Source organism: Dermacentor variabilis, chromosome 4 (assembly GCF_050947875.1).
Source record: "Dermacentor variabilis isolate Ectoservices chromosome 4, ASM5094787v1, whole genome shotgun sequence".
Classification (NCBI taxonomy): domain Eukaryota; kingdom Metazoa; phylum Arthropoda; class Arachnida; order Ixodida; family Ixodidae; genus Dermacentor; species Dermacentor variabilis.
Window position 1 is genome coordinate 68,196,798 of NC_134571.1, and position 19,834 is coordinate 68,216,631.

The window sequence follows — 19,834 nt, forward strand, 5'->3', positions numbered from 1 at the left end:
ATATCTTAGTGAAGATGCCTTTAACATTATATATATATATATATATATATATATATATATATATATATATATATATATATATATATAATGAGAAGCCAACAAACACTGACACCAAGGATAACATAGGGGAAATTACTTGTGCCTAATAAATGGAATGTAGAAACGATAAGTTAATGGAAATTAAAGTGGATGAAAAAACAACTTGCCGAAGGTGGGAACCGAACCCACAACCTGCGAAGGTTGTGGGTTGTGTGTGTTTCGCGATTTTCTTCATCCTTTCTCTTCTTTTATCCTTCCGTAACAATATTAATTGTTACTTACCGTCAGCTCGATGAGCTTGAATAGAGCACGATGCGCTAGATCTGCAAACGTGCAGTCCCTTCGCTTTCGAGTCCCAGCTTCGTTTACATCGCCGCACATGTGTGGCCTTAAATAATAACCAACAATGTTTTTTTTTTATTTTTATAATGTTCGTTCCAATGGGAAAATGTAGCACGTATTGTAGCACTTATGCATGTATTGAGCTACAGAAAGCTGCATCGGGTGTTTTTCATGTTGCTCTACTATTTTCTCATTGACAGTCTTCATCTAATAATAATATTTGAGAAGTTGAATAATTCATTAAGACTAATTATTTATTTAGGCCGAACGAAAGAAAGTAATCTATCTCTAAGCGATGACAATCAACATTACCATGGTTCAGTCCAGCTACGTGGCATTTGCATGTTTTGGAATCTTGGTGCATGATAGTTGGGACACCCTGTATGATAATATCACAAGGCGGGTACACTTCGATTAGTGACGTCATGCTACCTTGCCCGATTGCCATAGAATATAATGGGGCACTCCGGAGTAAACCACGCTGATTCTGACCGCGACGTTTTCATCACGCCGGGCTTGGCATTGGTAATTTCGGTTCAAGTAGCATGACGTCATATAGCAGAGTGCCCAGGCCTGCTATAACTTGGCCCACTTGCAAATTTCAAGTTGGTGCACCCCCAAATTTCAACTTGACCCATCCCCAAATTACAGTTGGCCCGCCTGCAAATTTCAAGTTGACCCAACCTCAAATTTCAAGTTTGTTTAGTCCCATGGGTGAGACGCTCGGCTTCCAAGCGTGGAGTCGCAGGTTCGAAATTCATTACCGCCAGCGTTCTTCGTTTCGAATATATGTTTTTTTCGTACGCTATAACTGGCTGTATAGCGATTAACGAGGCGAAGTTAGGATGCAGGCGAGAACTTGCCCGGCCAAGGAACGCGTGCATAACACCGGTTTCCGAGAGCGATATATAGTGATTGTAATGGAAGGAGAAGAGTCACTGGTTTCAGCCTTCCATGTGGGGGCACGGCTCAGTGACTAGGGAGTGACTAGGGAGGTGAGAGAGGGTCAGGATGCAAGCATCAGCATGTCCGTGACACGTGTGTGTGTAAGCTGGTGGCTGTTGAGTCCGGCTAAAAAGCGTGGCAAGTTCAGCCGAGCCAGCAAACTCCATAGCAGGTCCTCCACCGTTGAAGCCGGAAGGCCAAGTCGGTTGCAGGTGCCTAGTCGGTGGTAGGGTGATGTGGCTTCGCGGCGATCCTCTCTCCCCTGACCCAACACCTGGCACGGCAGCAGGTGCACCCACCCGCTCTGACGTGACGTGACATGACGTCGCAGCCAATGGAACTGTAGGTGCCGTTTACAGGCGCCGGCTTTCGCGCTCAATGAGCCATTTGATGCTTTCTCATCAATAAATCACGGGGAGGTCAATCATCTGACAAAAGTAATAGAATACACGGGCAGCAGGCAAGAAATAGGAATTAGATCTCCTGGAAATTGTAGCTGAACTTAAGAGACTGAGCTATCATACTACATAAGCAGCAGTGTGCCGGCTATTTAAGTACGGATGTTTAAAAAAAAAAGTTCAAGCAAGTTGACAGGTACGGCTACCTCAGTGCCGTCTTATTGCTGTCTGTAATGTTTATTGAATATTTCGCGCGAATTACTGAAGGTGATTTTCGGTGAAGGATGACATTATGCCCCGCAAGAAGTCCTGCTGACGGTTGCGAACAGATGGAGAGCTTGGCGTCCGATGGCGCTGAACGCAGCCCCACGATGGAGCCTCTTGTACAAGCGCAGGTTGCCTGTGGGAAAAAAAATCCAAAAGGAAAAAAAAAAGAGAAACGATGATCATACACTTAGGTTTAGGTGTACATCAATGGGCGCCAGGTAGCAGAAATTAATACGCTGCCAGGACTATACACCTTATGTCTCTCATAGCGAAGGTCCGACTGGAGATGTTATTTCTATTCAGCCCTCACAGTTCGCGTCCTTGTGTGGGCGGTCCCGTCAAACGAATAGTCAGAATAAGAGCAAGCAATTTGCCTACCTACCACTTTTCCCATCGCAAAACACCTGCGGGCTCTATGGCATCCTGTGTAGGAAATCCTACCCTCCCATCGGAAATGATTCTGTGCAGAAAATATAACGCTCAGCTTGTCCCTCGTCGAAGCGTATGGGTTTTCGATAGAGTTTTCTTCAAAAATGTCTAGAGGGAGCATGGAGGTTCAGTTAGCATGGAAACGATGGGTGGTATACTCGCGGCTTTGTCTAACTGACTTCAAACGGTGTTGTGGCTTGGTAATTAAATTGATCATGATTAACGAAATATTGCGTTTTAAACTCAACAAGTAACGATTATGCGTGTGCTAAGAGACATTGCCTTCGTGTGCTTAGAAAGTTATGATTGCTTGAAAATTTAGAAAGATAAAGCTATGTAATTATACAACAAGAATTTCTGTGGCCACAAGCTGTAAGATTAAACAAATCAACATATATATTAACGGAAAGATCGCAACGCCAGAGTTATGTCTAATACCTCTACTGTTTTCACAGAAAACTTATGTTATCAGTCTTCCCGCGCGACACAATGGCTGGAAGAGTGCAGGCGTTTACTCCTGTCAGCTGTATCGAGCTGTACGTAACAGCCGCGGCACAGCAATAATGGTTAGCGTGCAAGATCAATATACAAATTCACGAACATCTCCAAGAGACATTGCAAGGCACAGCACGAAGAAGAAGATTATGAGGATGATGTCCTTGATGAGTTTGGCGCTTACCCACTCGCGGGGATTGGCCAAGAGTGGGGCAGACTTTGCTTATGTGTTCAGTGTTCATGTAACAAAATTTCATATTTTTACCTCCATTTTCTGAACACATAAGCACGAAGATCCAGCTGGAAGTAGAATGTCAGTCGGCTTCTTTCTCGTTGGCTGCCGACTCCGAAGACGAGGGTTCTTCTTCCTCCTCCTCCTCCTCTTCTTCGTCTCCGGAGCCCTCGAGTAGCGGCGTGGTCTCGTCTTGCCGGCCACCGGCAGTGCTCTTGGCGCCGTCCGCGCTGCCGCTCGTCTCCTTGGCACGCTGCTCACCGCCGGCTGAGCACGACGCCCTGTCGCAGTCGCGCAACTCAGGCCGCCGCATGAACAGGTAGCCGATGGAATACGTGATCTGCGAGGCATAGACCCAAGTATACGTTAGAATGACTCGGTATTGCTGGAGTGCGATATATATATATATATATATATATATATATATATATATATATATATATATATGTGTGTGTGTGTGTGTGTGTGTGTGTGTGTGTGTGTGTGTGAATACAAGATAAGAAACAATGTCAGCTCACTAACTACATTTCATGAGCAACATTTCTGCAAAATGCAAGTAAATAACGGTAACTATATTCGTAGATTATTTCGAAGAATCAATATTACAAGGATAATAAAAGTCACAGAATGCGTCATTCAACAAAATGTGATGTGATAACTTTATTTAGAATCCGGCGATTGGGAGGCCCGGGCCTGGGGCCGCCTAGATGGCCACTGGGAGCTGCTGCTCCCGTGCGGTCTCCGTGGCTAGCTGGACGGCCCAAAGTTGGTCTTGGAGTTCTGAGCTGAGCAGCACGGCCGACCACCGCGCCCGTAGATTTTCCGGGGAGACTGCCATTTCATGTTGGTATACTTCACATCCCCACAACATGTGTTGAAGGGCGGCTCTAACAGACTTGCATAGCTTGCACAACCAGATGGCCCAAATATTGTAGTTGTGGTCGGTTAAAGCAGTTTTAAGCGGGATTACTTGCTTGTACTGACTATTGATGCTGGCAGACAGCTGCAGTCGTTACATGTTCTCGGTAGAAATGACTGCGAGTGTGTCTGTGTGTCAGAGTGCGGCACGTACGTGCACTTTGTGCACGTGATCTCGACTGGAGGAGGTGAATAGGGCTAATACATGCTAGCCGAAACGCTGCGTTTTGGCAGCATATCTTATGGAATAAATATAATCTTGATTGTTTCGTGTGGGTTGAGAGAAAAGCTAGGTTTAAATGCGGCCTTCATTTGTGGTTCGCGTGCAGTGCGATTGTGAGTAGTTAATATAAATAGCACGGAACGATTCTGAACGCTTTGAAGGCGGTTTGGCATGACGAGGGACGAACATTTGTTGTGCTTAACAAAAGTATAAGTGCTATGAAGCGTGAAGTTACTGCGAAGGTACCCTTGTGTGCGATTAGATTTTAACGTTATAAGATCGATGCATTGCTTCCAGGGCAGGTTATGGGATATATGGGTGCCGATGTATTTGTATAGCTTCTTACGTCCTCTAAAAGAAGGTTATCAAGTAATCAGGTAGGACAAGCTTCATTCCCATGGGAGATTCGCATTGATTTGCATTTTTAACGTAAAGTTCAATTTGCCATTTACGAGACCAGTTAAGCAATGTGTATAAGTCATCCTGAAGGTAGAACACGTCAGAGTCATCAGTAATTTTTCGTTATATTACGCAGTCACCTGCGAAAAGACAAAGCTTAGATGAGACGTTATAGTCAGGTCATTAATGCAAATCAGGAAATAAAAGAAGTCCAAGTACTGACACCTGTGGGACGCCGGATTTAACCAGTGTAAAGGATGAGTTAATTTTATTACCATTTGCGAATTTCACTCGGGACGTTAGGAAGGCCTTTATCCCATTTAACGCATTAGGGTCAATATTTCGTGTACTTAGTTTAGATAGCAGTAACGCGTGGCCTACTTTGTCAAACGCTATAGCAATATCAAGAAATATACAGTCATATATAAATCGTGTGTCTAGACTGGAATGCCAATCGCTAATAAAACAAAGGAGCTGGGTGTTGCAGGAGAACACTTTGCGAGAACCGTGTTGGCTGGGAGCAAAGAAGTTGTTAGATTCGAGGTAACTTATAACCTGGGAGTAAATAAAATGCTTCATGAATTTACATCGAACTGATGTCAAGGAGACGTGCCCATAATTAGAAGGATTATAGGTCTCAACAGATTTATGAATTGGGATTATCTATTAGAAAAGATGTCAGTAAGATGGAGCAAAACTGATTAGTACTGCGTGAGAACTTAGTGTTAACTGAATCTACATGACGATATTAGTTCTAATTTATTTGATCATCATCATCATCAGCAGCAGCAGCAGCAGCAGCAGCAGCAGCCTATCTTTATGTCCACTGCAAGACGAAGGCCTCTCCCTGCGATCTCCAATTAGCCTTGTACTGCACCAACTGATTCCAACTTGTTTATAGTTGCTTTAATGTCGCTAAAATTAAATACTGCGGGATCCGTCCGAGAGTACATAGTTGTTAGGTCTTATTTCGGGAAGAGTAACATGTGAGTCCGGTGAAAAGGCTGAGAAAACTTGTCATTCAGCACTTCAGCGCACGGTTGGTAAGTAACAGCATCTCCACTTGGTGTCATTAGCACGAGCATTCATTGAGAACATTCAGGTCGTTTGATGGGGACCGTTTGACTGTAGTTCTGTACTATAAAGAAAAAATATGGGCGTGGCGCAGCGCGTAATTGTTCATTGTTGTACTTGCGATAACAAGTTCATGATTCAGCCTGAGACACAGGCTGAATTCATGAATATGGAAGAATTATGGGAAGTATTTAAGAACAAGTTGCTCGAGATGCGTGAAAGATATGTCCCATCATGGGTTATGACTGCGCGGCGCAGCAAAAGTAAGCCGTGGTGTTCTCGACACGTGAAATGCAAGGACAGACAGAGAGCTCACGTTTACGCTGCTTATAAGAAAAACCCTTCGTTGAAGCTTAAAGATAAACTCAAAAACAAAACTGAAGAGATGAAGGTAGCTACGCAGACAGCCAAAGATAAATACTTTAGCACGTCCCACCTGCGTATACAGAAAAGACCGAAAGAACTGTGGCAATTCTTTAAAATGAACAGTAAAGATGTATTATCAATACCTGCTCTTGATAGCGACGGTGCTACCATCCATAACGACATTGAAAAAGCCGAGTGCTTTATCTCGTTTTTCAGTTCTGTGTATGCTGCTCGTGTTGACACTCAAAACACTGTGGCGCGATCCACCCAAGTGGTGGGTGAGCCCATGGATGATATCGTGATCGACCAACGAGGAATAGAGGCAGCTCTCAGAACATTGAATGCGTCTAAAGCAACTGGGCCTGATGCTTTGTCACCAGCACTGCTGTCTTTGTGCCCACGGGAGGTGTCCAAATATCTGTGCGTAATCTTTACTAAATCTTTACTAGAGATATCTTTACCAGATGACTGGAAACTTGCTAATGTCGTCCCTGTGCATAAAGGTGGACCACGAAGTAGTGTTTGGAAATACCGGCCTATCTCGCTCACTAGCGTTGCATGTAAGATACTTGAGCATGTGTTTTACAGTAATGTTATGAGCCACATGAACATGCACTCTTTGCTCAGCCCCCAGCAGCATGGATTTCGCAGTGGATTTTCCTGTACAACACTGTTGCTTGAGCTGACGCATGATTTAGCAGGAGCTATGGATAAGGGTTTTTCTGTTGACTGTTTGTTTTTAGATTTTAAGAAGGCGTTCGATCTTGTCCCTCACTCTTTACTTATAGAAAAATTAGAAATATATAATATAATCAGTACGGTTGTTAACTGCATAAAAGAATACCTAAATTTAAGAAAACAAAAAGTTGTGCTTAATGGCAATACATCCCGTGAAGTTGATGTGTCCTCTGGAGTGCCCCAAGGATCAGTCATAGGACCTCTTTTATTTCTTATCTATATAAATGATATTTGCTCCGGTATTTCATCGCAAATCAGGCTATTTGCCGATGATTGTGTTTTGTACAGGAGTATTAATTCATACTACCCATGACTGCAATGTTTTACAAAACGACCTGTACAAGGTAAATGAGTGGTGCAATTAAGAAGTGGCACATGCACATTAACATGAAAAAAAAACGTTCATGTGCGTTTCTCGAGGAAAAGAACCCCTCATGACTTCTGTTACTCTTTAATTTCAACCATGATAATATCGGTTCAGGAGCACAAACATCCCGGCGTTTATTTCACACCTGTTCTTTCTTGGAGCCGTCACATTGATCATATCACAACTAAAGCATGCCGCATTCTAGGTTTCCTGCGCAGAAACGCAAAAAAGTTGCCACTGGAGACAAAGGTATCATTGTACAAATCAAATGCCCGATCTGTTCTGGATTATGCGTGTGCAGTGTGGGATCCGTAGACGGCACGTGACGTGAACAGTTTAGAAAGAATTCAAAGCATAGCCGTTCGTTTTGTTTATTCACATTACACTAGGAATTTCAGTGTTTCAAGAGCAAAAGAAAGCCTCAGTTGGGAGCCACTGCAGCAACGCAAGAAATATCTCAGAAACTCTTTCATAACATATTCCACTCTCGAACAGGTATAAATCCCGGGAAATATTTTTCCAAGCCTGACTACGTTTCTCAACGGCTGGACCATGAAAATAAGGTTAAAGAAATAGCCTGCAAAACTGAAGCGTTTAAAATGTCATTTTTCCCCAGAACCATAAGCCAATGGAACAAGCTACCACCCGATGTCGCAATGATTCTATCAAATGATGTATTTTCAAACTCTATACGCCAACTGAAGTAAGATAATGTTTTTGTGTGTATGTGCGAGTATGAAAGCATTCCGGGTATATGTTTTGTTTTGCCTGCTTTATTTATTGGTTCTTTGTTTCCTTCTCTCCCCCCCCCCCGCCCCGCTGTAATGCCTACGGGCGCTGTGGGTATTGTGATAAATAAATAAATAACAAAAAGTTGTGCGCAGTGTTCGCACTGGTATCTGTCATCTTGGCTAAAGTTCTTGTGTGCAAAGTGTATACTTACGTAAAAAAGAGAACAGGAAAAAAAGGAATATAAAGAAAAATAACAGTAAAAAGACGCGAAAAGATACACGGATCTGCGACGAAATTTCGGGCCAAACGCGCCGCAGCAGGCGTGCTTGATCAGCACTTTGCTAGTGCAGGCTCACCAACATGTACACTCTAAGAACAGTTTACACCCTTTGGCTTGCCCCTTCTGCCACACAAGAATAATCGTCATCTGCCTTGATGCGTTTCTTTTCTTTATCGCTGCAAGCCCGGAACTTTCCAGTGACGAACGGCACGCGCGTTATCAGAAGGGGCACTCCAAAGGGTGTAAACTATTCTATGCTGCAGGATAACGCGCGTGCCATTCGTTGCTGGAAAGTTCTGGGCTCGCAGCGATAAAGAAAGGAAACGCATCAAGATAGATGACGATTATTTTTGTGTGGCAGAAGGGGCAAGCCAAAGGGTGTAAACTGTTCTTAGAGTGTATAGCTGAAGGAGCGTGCGCATGTACGCCAGCAACCCTTCGCGCAAAACAGACATGACGTAATTGTCGCAAGTCCTCTGAGTCACAATTTTAAGCGAATAGCCTTATTGAAATGCGTACAAATGTATAGGACGCTCGAAATGGTGGCAATGGCTATTTCGTTTCGTTTAGTATTATAGGGAGTAATATAAACATATAAATTTCTTCAGTTTTCAATTTAGCCAGCGGATCGATGTATTCCAGTGTTATTTTTATTCTTGTTGAAGCCGCAAATCCGTATGTCTGGTTGCAAACAGCTAGGTAAACATAAGAAAACAGTGAAGCCAAGTAGAACACCAATTAGTAAGTAGGGTCATCAACCTCGAAAGACCTGCAAGAACACCTGCAACATTGGCAAAGTCGTTGCCTCCCGACAACTTTCGATACGTAGCCAGGGATGACACGTGCTACCTTTTCTAAAGCCCGTTCCGTCGAAACATTCGTCCGTAACGATGGACACAACGTTGGCACTCAGGCGTGGCTGTACATGCATGCATAGCTTGCGTTATTCTGAAGCGACTGAGGTGGCGCAAAAGCCTTCATAGGATGGCCCTCTTCTTGTACATGCGTGTGTCGCACTTGTCTTCTCCTCCTCGGCGTTTACACGCGCGCTCTTGGTGCCTTCCTTGCGCATTACCATGCATGGGATGCGCTAGAAAAGCGATGCGCTGGGCCACTGCACTTTCACATTCGTGCACAGTGCCTGTGCGTGGCTTTTGGGCGTTAAACCCCCTATACTTCCATTAGCTTGATTTTTTTTATCTCCTCCCCTAACACCTACGCTTCGCAGACAAGCTTTGTAAATTAGAGTGCAACGCTGTAAGTTAGTTTAGTTTGGTGAAGTACTTTTCAAGTATCAATTCTGATTTATTTGGCGTAAGAACATTTGTTACTAGCGAATAAACTGGAGGGCGTTGTCCAGCATTTCGAATTTCACTCCTGAACCGCAGCGCCAGTACGTTGATTAATATCATGTCACAAATTTCAATGTGTACTTTCGGTTTGCCTGTGCGGTTTTTGTGCAGAAAAAGTTCACAACGCTCACTAAGTTGAACCTCTACTTTTCTTTGTTTAAGTATAATCGATTCGAAGAATTCAAATAACTACGAGCTACTGACGCTGTCGAAATTTCACGATGTCACGGGAGCTGTAGCACGGATACTTCTAGCCCGCAACGGTATCACTGTTGACGTTTTTGGCATTCCAGCACTGTAGATTGCCAACCCAAATTAATGTTCCGCTCTTTTCTTTTTTCTTACGTTGGCCACGGTGTTGCTATTCTTACACCGTGACGTACGCTGAAGGGGCTTGGTCGAGAATTGCCACAATAGTGCCTGCTATTTCAAGCAGGACATGGGGTGCCACCTACAGCGAGTTATGGCGAAAAATGCGCGCCCTCACGGGTTCCTCAATATATTAAGGGGGGGGGGGGGGCAAGCGCTGGGGCCCCCTAATCTAAAACTCCCTATTATCTGTGTGAGCTTCGTATCTGCTAGTGGAATGCGCGGCATAGATAATCCACTCTCGTTCACTGCTCTAGTTATGAATATCACAGCGAAAGCATGAACGGCACCGTAAAGTTCGCGAACACGCGGTTAGCTGACACCACACATTGTATTAACAGGTACCTAGGCTCTCTCACTTGTAAACATTGCAAAGCCCATCCCTCTAATAAACAGACCTTGTGGGAGTGCCACAGCACTTTTCACTTTCAAAAGCACATAAACTGCCACCGAACAAGCGTTCCGGCGTTCAGGAGGAGTACAGGCCACTCTCTTATCCGAACGTTCGAATAAAGTATGGCGGCCCTTCCGTTGCAGTACATCAAGAACCTGCTGGGTCAGGAGACCTAAGCCTAGGCCCGGACTGTGTACCTAATAGTTAAACAAGAAATTAAATTCTGGAGTTTTACTTACCAAAACCACGATTTGACTATGAGGCAAGCCATAGTGAGGGACGGCGGAATAATTTAGACCACCAGGGTCTTTAACGTTCACCTAAACCTAAGTACACGGATGTTTTCGCATTTCGCCCCCGTCTACATATTAGCTCCATCGGGAGTGGTAAATGTTATTTCCTTCAAACGACTGAACCCTTCCAAGAGGGACCCCAGCCCACCGGCACTCAAGGCCTCAAGGGCTCTCTGTTCAAGTTCTTAGGGGCTTGGGAATTGTGGGACCCACTTTGAAAGCTCTGGCACGTAGCACAGCGTTATTGTGTGGAATTTTCTCACTTTATTTTTTTCCCCTTCGTTCTCCGTTTATTCTCTTTAGCCCTTTTCCCAGCACAGGGTAGCCAGCAGGTACGTACACTTGCTAACCTCTCTTTCTTTCGTTCCCCTTTTCTCTCTCTCTCTCTGCCCAACGGCAGAGAAAGAGAGCCCACCGGCTATCTTTTTACGAGCGAAACAAGTAACCTAATCTATATGTGCGTACGCACTGTCTCCTTGTTGGTTTCGCAGTAATGTGAATATTGTGAGCACTACTATGCAATCGGTATTTTATATTTCATATTTCAATTTGTTTCATACTTCATTTCATGAACAGGCATAGCCATGACATTATCTCTTATGTGGTCAGGAAAAGAAAACATATCGTGTTATGTGTTTTTTAATGTGTGTCCGTTTGTTCCTTGTTCTTGCACTATTACGAAGATTGTGCGTACTACACGGGAATTTGTGTTTCATATTCTACGATACTGATGTAACTGGGGTTTATTATTTCTGTGATTATGTATTTGCAAATAGTGTGATTAATCACACTATAACAATTGTTATCAACCTTATTACATATTATGTAATGAAAAGCTGTTGCACTGCATTAAAGGGCCTTCAGACACACTCAAACTATATCGTATAGATTATCGCATGGAGGACCCCCAAATGTTGTTGGAAAATAAAGATATTCTATTCTGTTCAATCCTATTCTATCTATTCTATCGTATAGGCATCCCGCCGAAACACGACAGCTGGGGTTACCCTTTGTAGAGATTTATTATTATTATTATTATTATTATTATTATTATTATTATTATGATTATTATTATTATTATTATTATTATTATTATTATCTCGTCCAAAAGCTGGGAGTTGTTTGAATATTATATTATGGTAATATATTGCAGGGGTTTAACAGAACAGCGCTTGATCAGAGGTGGTCTGTACGCGCTTTTCCGGTGATTGGCAGGCGCTGCTTACACGTTAAGTGTATAATGTAAACGTCTTTAGAAGTATGTTCCTTGTTTACGAACAACTTTATTTTTATTTTGGTAGTGAGCGTAAAACAGTCGCTAGGCGCTTTCGAGTTTATAAGCGACGCTTTTTACTTTTAACGTGCGTTCTACCTCTCATCATTACATTCATTTTATCTTACTTTTCTTATTGTTATATAGAGAGATTCGTTACTCATTTGATAGCTTCATGAACGTTTGCAACAATGTTCTAATGACTACACCATGTTGTACTATAATTTACTAAGAGAGCGTGCAGCACTGAAGGCCTCGCGGCAGAACGCGGCGGCAGTGTCAGCATCGGAGGCACCATGTTACTAATGAAACTTCTCCACAGCGTGCTACGCGCATTTCAGTGTGGTCGGCCGCTTTCGATGTCATCAACAGCCGTGCGAGAAGCCGGATTCTGTCATGTGTGCATTAAAAGGTTCTTCGGGTTCTCAAATGTCGACAAAGGGCTAAGAACAACGGCAAAGCGGTCAGGTTTTCGATGGGTATACAAGGGGAATATGGGGGGGGGGGGGGGGGGGTCGAGCCAGCACTCGAGCGAACTGATGGTTTCTGCGACAACGTAGAAGTGTACGAGCTCTCAAGATACCAGTTCACAAGCGCCATTTTCCATATACTTGACGGCGAACTGGAATAAGCGGCGGTTTTTCGTAACCGCTTGAATTCACGATCCCATGAACTAAACCAAACTTCGATGCGTATGTGCGCTAACGAACTAGCGCGCAGCCGTTGATGTAGCTCATGCGCTTCTTTGAACGTTTATGCTACGCTAATATGCCATTTCACGCCAGATACGCCATTTCACGCCAAAGTATGAATCACGCCAGCTTGGTACAAAGGAAAACTTAGGAACATGGAAAAATGTGTACACTCTCAAGGTCGCTTTCTTTTCTTTCTATTACGATAGGAGAATAGATGGAATTTATTGACAGGAAAGATAGAGAGTTCGACCTGAGCTAGTGCGCTCTAGTCTGTATACCACTCTGCGCTATATATGGACATTCCAGGAGAATTTTCGCCATCGCCGTGATGGTCTGCATAAAGTCCAAGTGCGATAAGATCGCTTCCTGTGCGCCGTATTCAGTGGGTGCGAGGGAAAGCGTGCGAGGGTGAGGGGAGAATGCTTGATGCGCGCCGTCATCACGCGCGCGAAGTAGACGCGTCTACTGCTCTATATACAGCCGGGCCACGGCTGCGCGTGGCTGTGTGCATACGCGGCCCTCTCGCCGTATACTTCAACCCCCTTCAGCCTACAGTGCTGGAGGCCACGTCAACTCAAGTTTTGGTGACGCGGTGAAGCGAGAGTCTGCTCCCCGCTGTCGGCGCACTACTGCTCTCACAGTAGTGAATGCAACTGTGGTTAACCACCTATATTTTGAAAATTTCAACCACTTGCGAAAAGAAAAGCTCGTATAATAAGTTTGCGTTGTTGTACAGACCTTTATTACATTTATGCCGAGTTTTCCCCCAAGTGTACACGCCTACGTCATGGCTGGCTGCATGGGCCCCGGCGTCATTATTCAGTCGATAGACGAGACAATCCAATTCACAGAAAACGAAGGCAGCGCCACTTTTCTCACTACAAACGAAAGCTTATATACGCATTATAAGTTAGAAAAAATAACCTATCGAAAGAGTATGCTGAATTTCAGTACTAAGAAGAAGACCACGAACCGCGTAAACTGGTAGAATGCCACGTGATAGGTCACTTGGCTTTTGCCGCATTGAGGGCCCCGGGTCGCATAACGCCTGGCGTCGTCGTCGGCGCCTTGCGTCGGATGTCTTATAGCTAAAACTCATTCCGAAGCCCAACCAGGCAGGCCCTCCCCGTGGCGCAGAGAAGTTACTGAACTAAGTGAGTTTCTCAAAGTAAGATGCATACAAAAATCGCAACGTACAACCTAAATGCAACCTACAGACATGACAGCGTCGGATTGTAATTTTAATATAACAGAAAACATAATTATGTTAAGCGGAAACTCAAACATAAACCCATTTTCCAGCGTTTCTGCCATTCATAAAGCGGCGCGCTGCGCTCGGTTCCTTCCAACTACACCATCCAGATGGCGCTCGCCTCCGAGCATCTGTGGCCCACGCAAGAGGCCGCGTTTTTGCCAGAGAGCCCGCTCGCCTTCGTGCATAGCGTTCGCAGCCAGCGTTTCCTGGTAAAAATTACGGTTACATAAGCTGCAGTTGCCGGGAAGCGTGAGAAGCTGTCAGGGATCTTTTCATTTCATTTAATTTATTATACCCTCAAGACCATAAGCTGTTACAGAGAGGAGTGGGGTAAAAAAAGTTTCAAGACAAATAAAACAAAGAAGGCAGCAAGTGATGTAGTCATAGACATGTGAAGCCCGAAACGATGGTGTCGATTATGCCAGTACGAAATTGTGCGTGGTCTTCAACATAGTTTCCTAGCTTCAAAAATTTTTGTAGGAAACTCTATGGTCTTCAATAGCAATCAACGCGCCGGGAAGGTTTTAATGCTATGTTTGAATGCTATCGCGTTCCACTCTTAAAGGCGAAACTTAAGCGTCCTCGCATTTTTGAAATGCCCACATTGAAGTCTCCAGCGATGGTCACAGGTGTAGTGTCATCACGGCTAACCCATGGAAAGTGAGTGGTCATGAACTTCTCGATATCACACTTGGGTGTGCCTGGAGATATATACGCAGTGGATATCTCTATTTCCGTCTTTCGTTTGTACGGCACATATATCGCCACAGACGATGCCATTGTCCTCTTGCGAATCAGGGGCGTATGGTTGTACATGCATTTTGTCCTTTGCGCATATGTCCTTTGCGTACGGGAGGGGCAAACATGTTTGATAATTCAGTGGTGTGCCTTACCTGAACTGAAAACCGGCGTACCCATATATGTCCTATATTTAAGTCATATTACCCCAAAAGCTTCATCACGTAGAGGGTGACACTGAATTCACTTCGTTGCTTCGAGGTTTTCAGCAAAAATGTCCCGGGAAGTCGAAAGCACTTAGTTAAATCGAACATAAATCAGGGTCGTTAAATCGTAGTTTGACTGCATTTTAATACAGTATAAATCGAGGCTTATTTGACTACTACAATTGTCTACTGGGAATTCTCCCCGCCATATGTATTATGCTATGTGTATGTCGTGCATTTTTGAAACGTATATCAGAGTAATGCACGCGGCACTGCTTATTGGCTGAGTGGCGGTCTGTATCATCATCGCAGAGTTGACCGCTGCCTAGGATATATTGCAATCACGAGAGATGGCTTCTCTGCGCAACAATAGGTTTCAGTATGGCGGACTCTTGCACAGCTCAGCGCCCAGGCCCATACAAGCACATATATAGTTACAACGTGCCCACAAACCGTAATCACCATTGGACGCAACGTGGCGACTTCGATTGCTTGGCTGCTCGTCACATTACACTATAGAGAAGTGACAGGAGCGAAATTTACGAACTTATTCAACTTGCACTGCTTCTTCTTCTTCTACCTCTTTGCAAGCAAATAACAAATATTGCATCGCTTAGCTGGTTGTAGCGTTCACAAAATAAATGTTCGCTTACATTTTTTTCCCTTCTAACCGGCTAGACAAAAAGTGCCTCGCGCAACTCGCTTTCCTTTTACGATGAGTATATCGATCATTTTTGTATACCACTGTCTTTCGGTTGAAGACTTAGGGAAGATAAAGCAACCATGACGTCGAACGTCGTCCTTACAAAAAATGGTAACCCTGCTACAGTTCTTATTTGCGCGAATGCTTTTGAATGTGCAGTCAAGGCCGCTCGATTGAGCTACCGTGGAGCAGTGAATGCTTTCGTGTAAGCCCTCGTAACTTCATTCTGACACAATCCCGTCTTCCCTATTTATGTCCTCACTCTGCTCTTCCCCATTGCAGGGTGGGAAACGAAGCGCAACCTGCTTGACCTCTCTGTGGCTCTGCTCTTCTGTCTCATGTCAACCCGGATGAGTGTGATACTAGCACGAACGCAATTAAAATGCCACCATTTTGTCAGACCTCTGGGCTTCTCTATCACGTCTAAATGTATGCAAGACAGCCTAGCTTCTATATGCATGGTGCTAGGTTAAACAACGGTGAGGGACGTGCAGCATGCGGAGTAAGCGTCGCTTATCGCATTTGCGGCTATCTAGAATAAACGAGCAAAGTTGCGTTGAAACGAACCATAAGTAAAGGTAATCACAATCTTAAATTGTTCGATACATTAGTATTACCAAAAGTTTCAAGACTGGCTCTTTTTTGAGGAAAGCAATTTATTTATACGCACTCAAACAATTTCACCTTCGAAGTAATCCCCTTGCTCCGCAATACGGCGCCCTCAGGCGTTCCTTCCCCTTTCCGAGTATATCCTGGAAGTCTCTTTTACGAACGGGTCGATTCGAACTCGATCTAAGCAATCGTGTCAAAAATGCAACCTTTGAGCTGGGATTTTAATTTTTGAAATGGAGTAAAAGCGGGATTGCGAAACCTGACGAATGACCTGTCTTTCAAGGACGAAGCTTAGGTGCACGCGTGTACGACCCTGAGACAAAGCAATAGTCGTCGGAGTGAAAAAGCCCTACGGTTTCACAACCGACGAAAGGCTAGACATGTGCGCAGCTCGACAAAGTGAATGCTCATTGTCTTTTTCCGCATTCACTCTGTACTGTGCATCAGGAATTCATCCCGAATGGTTAGACTATGATTAGCGAGCTTTACTACCCTACTTTAGGGCGTCTGAGGGAGGTCGTTCGCGGAGAGCGGCCACTCAATGTATACTCCGTTTCATATGCCTGGTGCAACGCTGTGGAAGCTACGCAAGTAGTTCGGTCACCAAAATGTATCACTCCTCGCGTTCCTCCTATGCTTCGCTTCGTGCCAGCGTCATGTGCTCCCGCGAGCATGCACATGTGGCACGCTGAGTATTAGCTGCCGCGATGGGCTGCTAATAATAAACACGAAAAGAAAAACAAGGAAAATCAAAATTATTTTTAAAAGAAACGTGTTTAGCAATCGTATAAGTAAATGGCTTGTTTGTTTTCAAGGGCTGAATCTTTTTCATTCAGAACTGATAGCCTATATAAAGAACATTTTCGCAAATATCGGTCAAGAAACACCGAACTATTTCTAAGCGCGAACGCAGACATCGCAAAAAATGGTCTCCAATCTACGCTGTGAAGGTGGTTGGACAGCGAAGCTGTAAACGACAACTATAACGATTACCCATTGCGACGTAGATTGAAATCATTCACGCGGCGACATCTATTGTACTTTAACTAATTATTAGCCTAAGACGTTTCGACGGCATGCGACTTGGCTTTTGCCGCTACTTCGTGCATCTACAAAGAGTGGACCAGAGAGAAAAGAAATTCGCCACGCCTCGTATGCTCTTCAGGAGTCCTCAATATACGTGGTCTTTACACAGCCCTGTCACAGCACAAATCAATTGCTAGGCGAGTTCTTCTTTTACGTGCGAAAGTGTAGTTACGTCACTCTCTGCTTCGTATGCTACAGTCAAGCTGCCGTCGCCGCGGCAGCTTGCCCAACAGCAATCTTTACCGGGAACCGAATGCGGGGAGCGCTATACGTGCTTCGCATTGCATGTAGGCGGAGGAGCACTTATCAATTATGTGGTTCGGATGCTTGTTTTGAGCTTGTTCTGTCTTGAACCCTATGCTGTTCTCTATGCTGTACGCGTGATTCCAAAGAATGCATGCGCTGTTCTCTTCACTTTGCTGGGTGCTTGTAGCCTCTGCCTCACGGGGGTATCGAGCCATTGCATTTGGGGGTATGAGCCATAGATGATGATATTTTCCTGTCGGCGTTACGCCACGAAGAAATCCCGGGATCCTAGACATAAACGTATCTCTAGCCTCCACAGCGTTGCAGCCGATGTATGAAACGGAGTATAGGCAACGCCTCCTAGATAGCACAAGGCCGGTGCACTTCGATCCGTGACGTCATGCTACCTCATCCGATTGGATTGGACAAACTTTAATAAAGGACCTGCAGTCGCCTTGTCCGACTGCCATAGAATCTAATGGAGACGCTCCCGACTAAGCCACGGTGATTTTGACGTCACCGCTTTCGTCATGCCGGGCTTGGCAATGGAAATTTTGATTCAAGTAGCTTGGTGTCATAAAGCAGAGTGCACATGCAGGTCTGCTGTTTGGGAGGTGCTGGCATGGGGCGCAGGAGGAGCTCGGCGCTGCACGACAATAATGCACCCTGTTGCAGAACACTCCGAACACACGAGTTTCTCGCCGGAAACAACCTGGTTTGTTTTCCACATTCGCCCTAGTCGTCAGATTTGACTCCCGTTTATTTCGCTCCCTTCCCAAAATTAACAAAAAAAAAAAAAAGCCCAGCTCAAAGGTGCTATTTTTACACGAGACGATAGCTCAGATCAAGATCGAATCCTTCCGAAAAAGAGACTTCCAGTTCCAGGACATACTTACGAAGTGGCAGGAACGCTGGGAGCGCCGTATTGCTGGGCTAGGGGATTACTTCGAAAGTGAAAGTGTTTGAATGCACACAAATAAATTATTTTTTTAACACAGAGCAGTCCTAAAGCATTTTGATACCACCTTATTTCGTTATAGCACAGGAACAGTGTATATATAGTGCTGTTATCAATTAAAAATAGCCACGCCAAAAACGTACTTGGACTCACCACAAAGGCAAACACCAATATCAGCAAAAGGCTGGCATTGCTGCTCCCAATTGTCTTGAGGAATAAGCTGCCGAATGAAGACCCAAACAAGGCACTGTAAAGAGACGTTTATGGAAGGGACAGTGCAGTGCTTATACTGCTCAAACGATTTCCATTACATTATCACATAAAACTCTGTTGCAGAAAACATTGTATTGATGGATGAACTGTTAAAAAACCATTAGGTTGAGGAAGCAAACTTACGTTGAAGGCAGAACCATCGCATACGGCTTCATGTGGCTTTGCGTGGAAGTTTTATTGCCTTGATTACATGGCCTAGGTAGTGCTTCGCATCCAGGTTCGCAGGTAGTCAACCTAAAGAGGGAATAATTCATGCAAAGTATGTATCATCTCATGCTGCCCTCCCCCCCCCCACACACACACACGCACTTTTATTTTATTTTTGAATTTATTTTGCGGGGAGGTCTTCTTTCAGCGTTGTGCTTTGTGACCTCCTTTTGTATCTTCAACTCAATAAAATATGATTCTGATGAGCCCAAAGCAGGATTCACGCGGTAACATCCTATTTGTCGTCGCCAATGCTCGCTCCACCAGCTTTAGCTATTTAGAAATAATTCCTGCGATTTTGTACAAACACTGCCGTTTCGATAACATCCTGGAGTCTAACACTGTCCTCTTTGTTCTTTCTATCTCTTTCTTGTCTTTTTTTTTTCAGTTCTGGGTGGCAGTCGATCGCAAAGTGGCGATAAGACTTCTTCAGGCAACATTCTGTCTTTGGTTCACTCTTCTCGCAGCTCTGTAACCTTGAGACAAAGACATACCTTGTCGAGAAATTCTTAAACACCCCGTTTGTGAACAACTGCATTTAGGGGCTAAAAAATGCGAGAAGAAGAGGAAGGCGCTCACGTTCTTTCCGAAGAGCTGGTTTTCAGACCATAGAGAAAGCGGCCATGAAACCAGTAACGACTGTGCCAAATAAGAGCTACACAGTTATGACGGTCAGTATGTCGCACGCTACTTGGACAGTGCGCGACCGCGTGACACACATTGATTGTTTCCCAAGAGAATTCATCGACCTTAGCTACCGTTGCTATAGGCGAAAATACGAGAGCGGTCGTCTCGAAATCAATGAAATGCCCAAAATATAAATGTAGAGCACTGTGCGTTGCGCCCATACGTCAGCTTGCTTTGAGAGCCGTTAATTCAACACAAACGTCTTTCAAGTCCCTCCCGGCAAAATAAAATCTCTTCCTTTTC

General features: G+C 44.4%; 1 protein-coding gene across 2 annotated transcripts; it reads right to left on the reverse strand.

The window, feature by feature from the left end:
* Positions 1 to 1,955: 1,955 nt before the first annotated feature.
* Positions 1,956 to 19,826, reverse strand: LOC142577797 (uncharacterized). Of its 2 annotated transcripts, none has more exons than XM_075687245.1 (5): positions 19,484 to 19,826; positions 18,821 to 18,931; positions 18,578 to 18,644; positions 3,181 to 3,487; positions 1,956 to 2,124 (listed from the first exon to the last, which is right to left on the reverse strand). In XM_075687245.1, exons 1-4 carry the CDS (start codon positions 19,750 to 19,752, stop codon positions 3,230 to 3,232), a joined length of 705 nt encoding a protein of 234 aa, XP_075543360.1. In that variant the 5' UTR covers positions 19,753 to 19,826; the 3' UTR covers positions 1,956 to 2,124; positions 3,181 to 3,229. The 2 variants fall into 2 exon arrangements, with proteins under 2 accessions (XP_075543360.1, XP_075543359.1); XM_075687244.1 differs by having other exon boundaries at positions 18,578 to 18,671; positions 19,484 to 19,820.
* Positions 19,827 to 19,834: the final 8 nt, after the last annotated feature.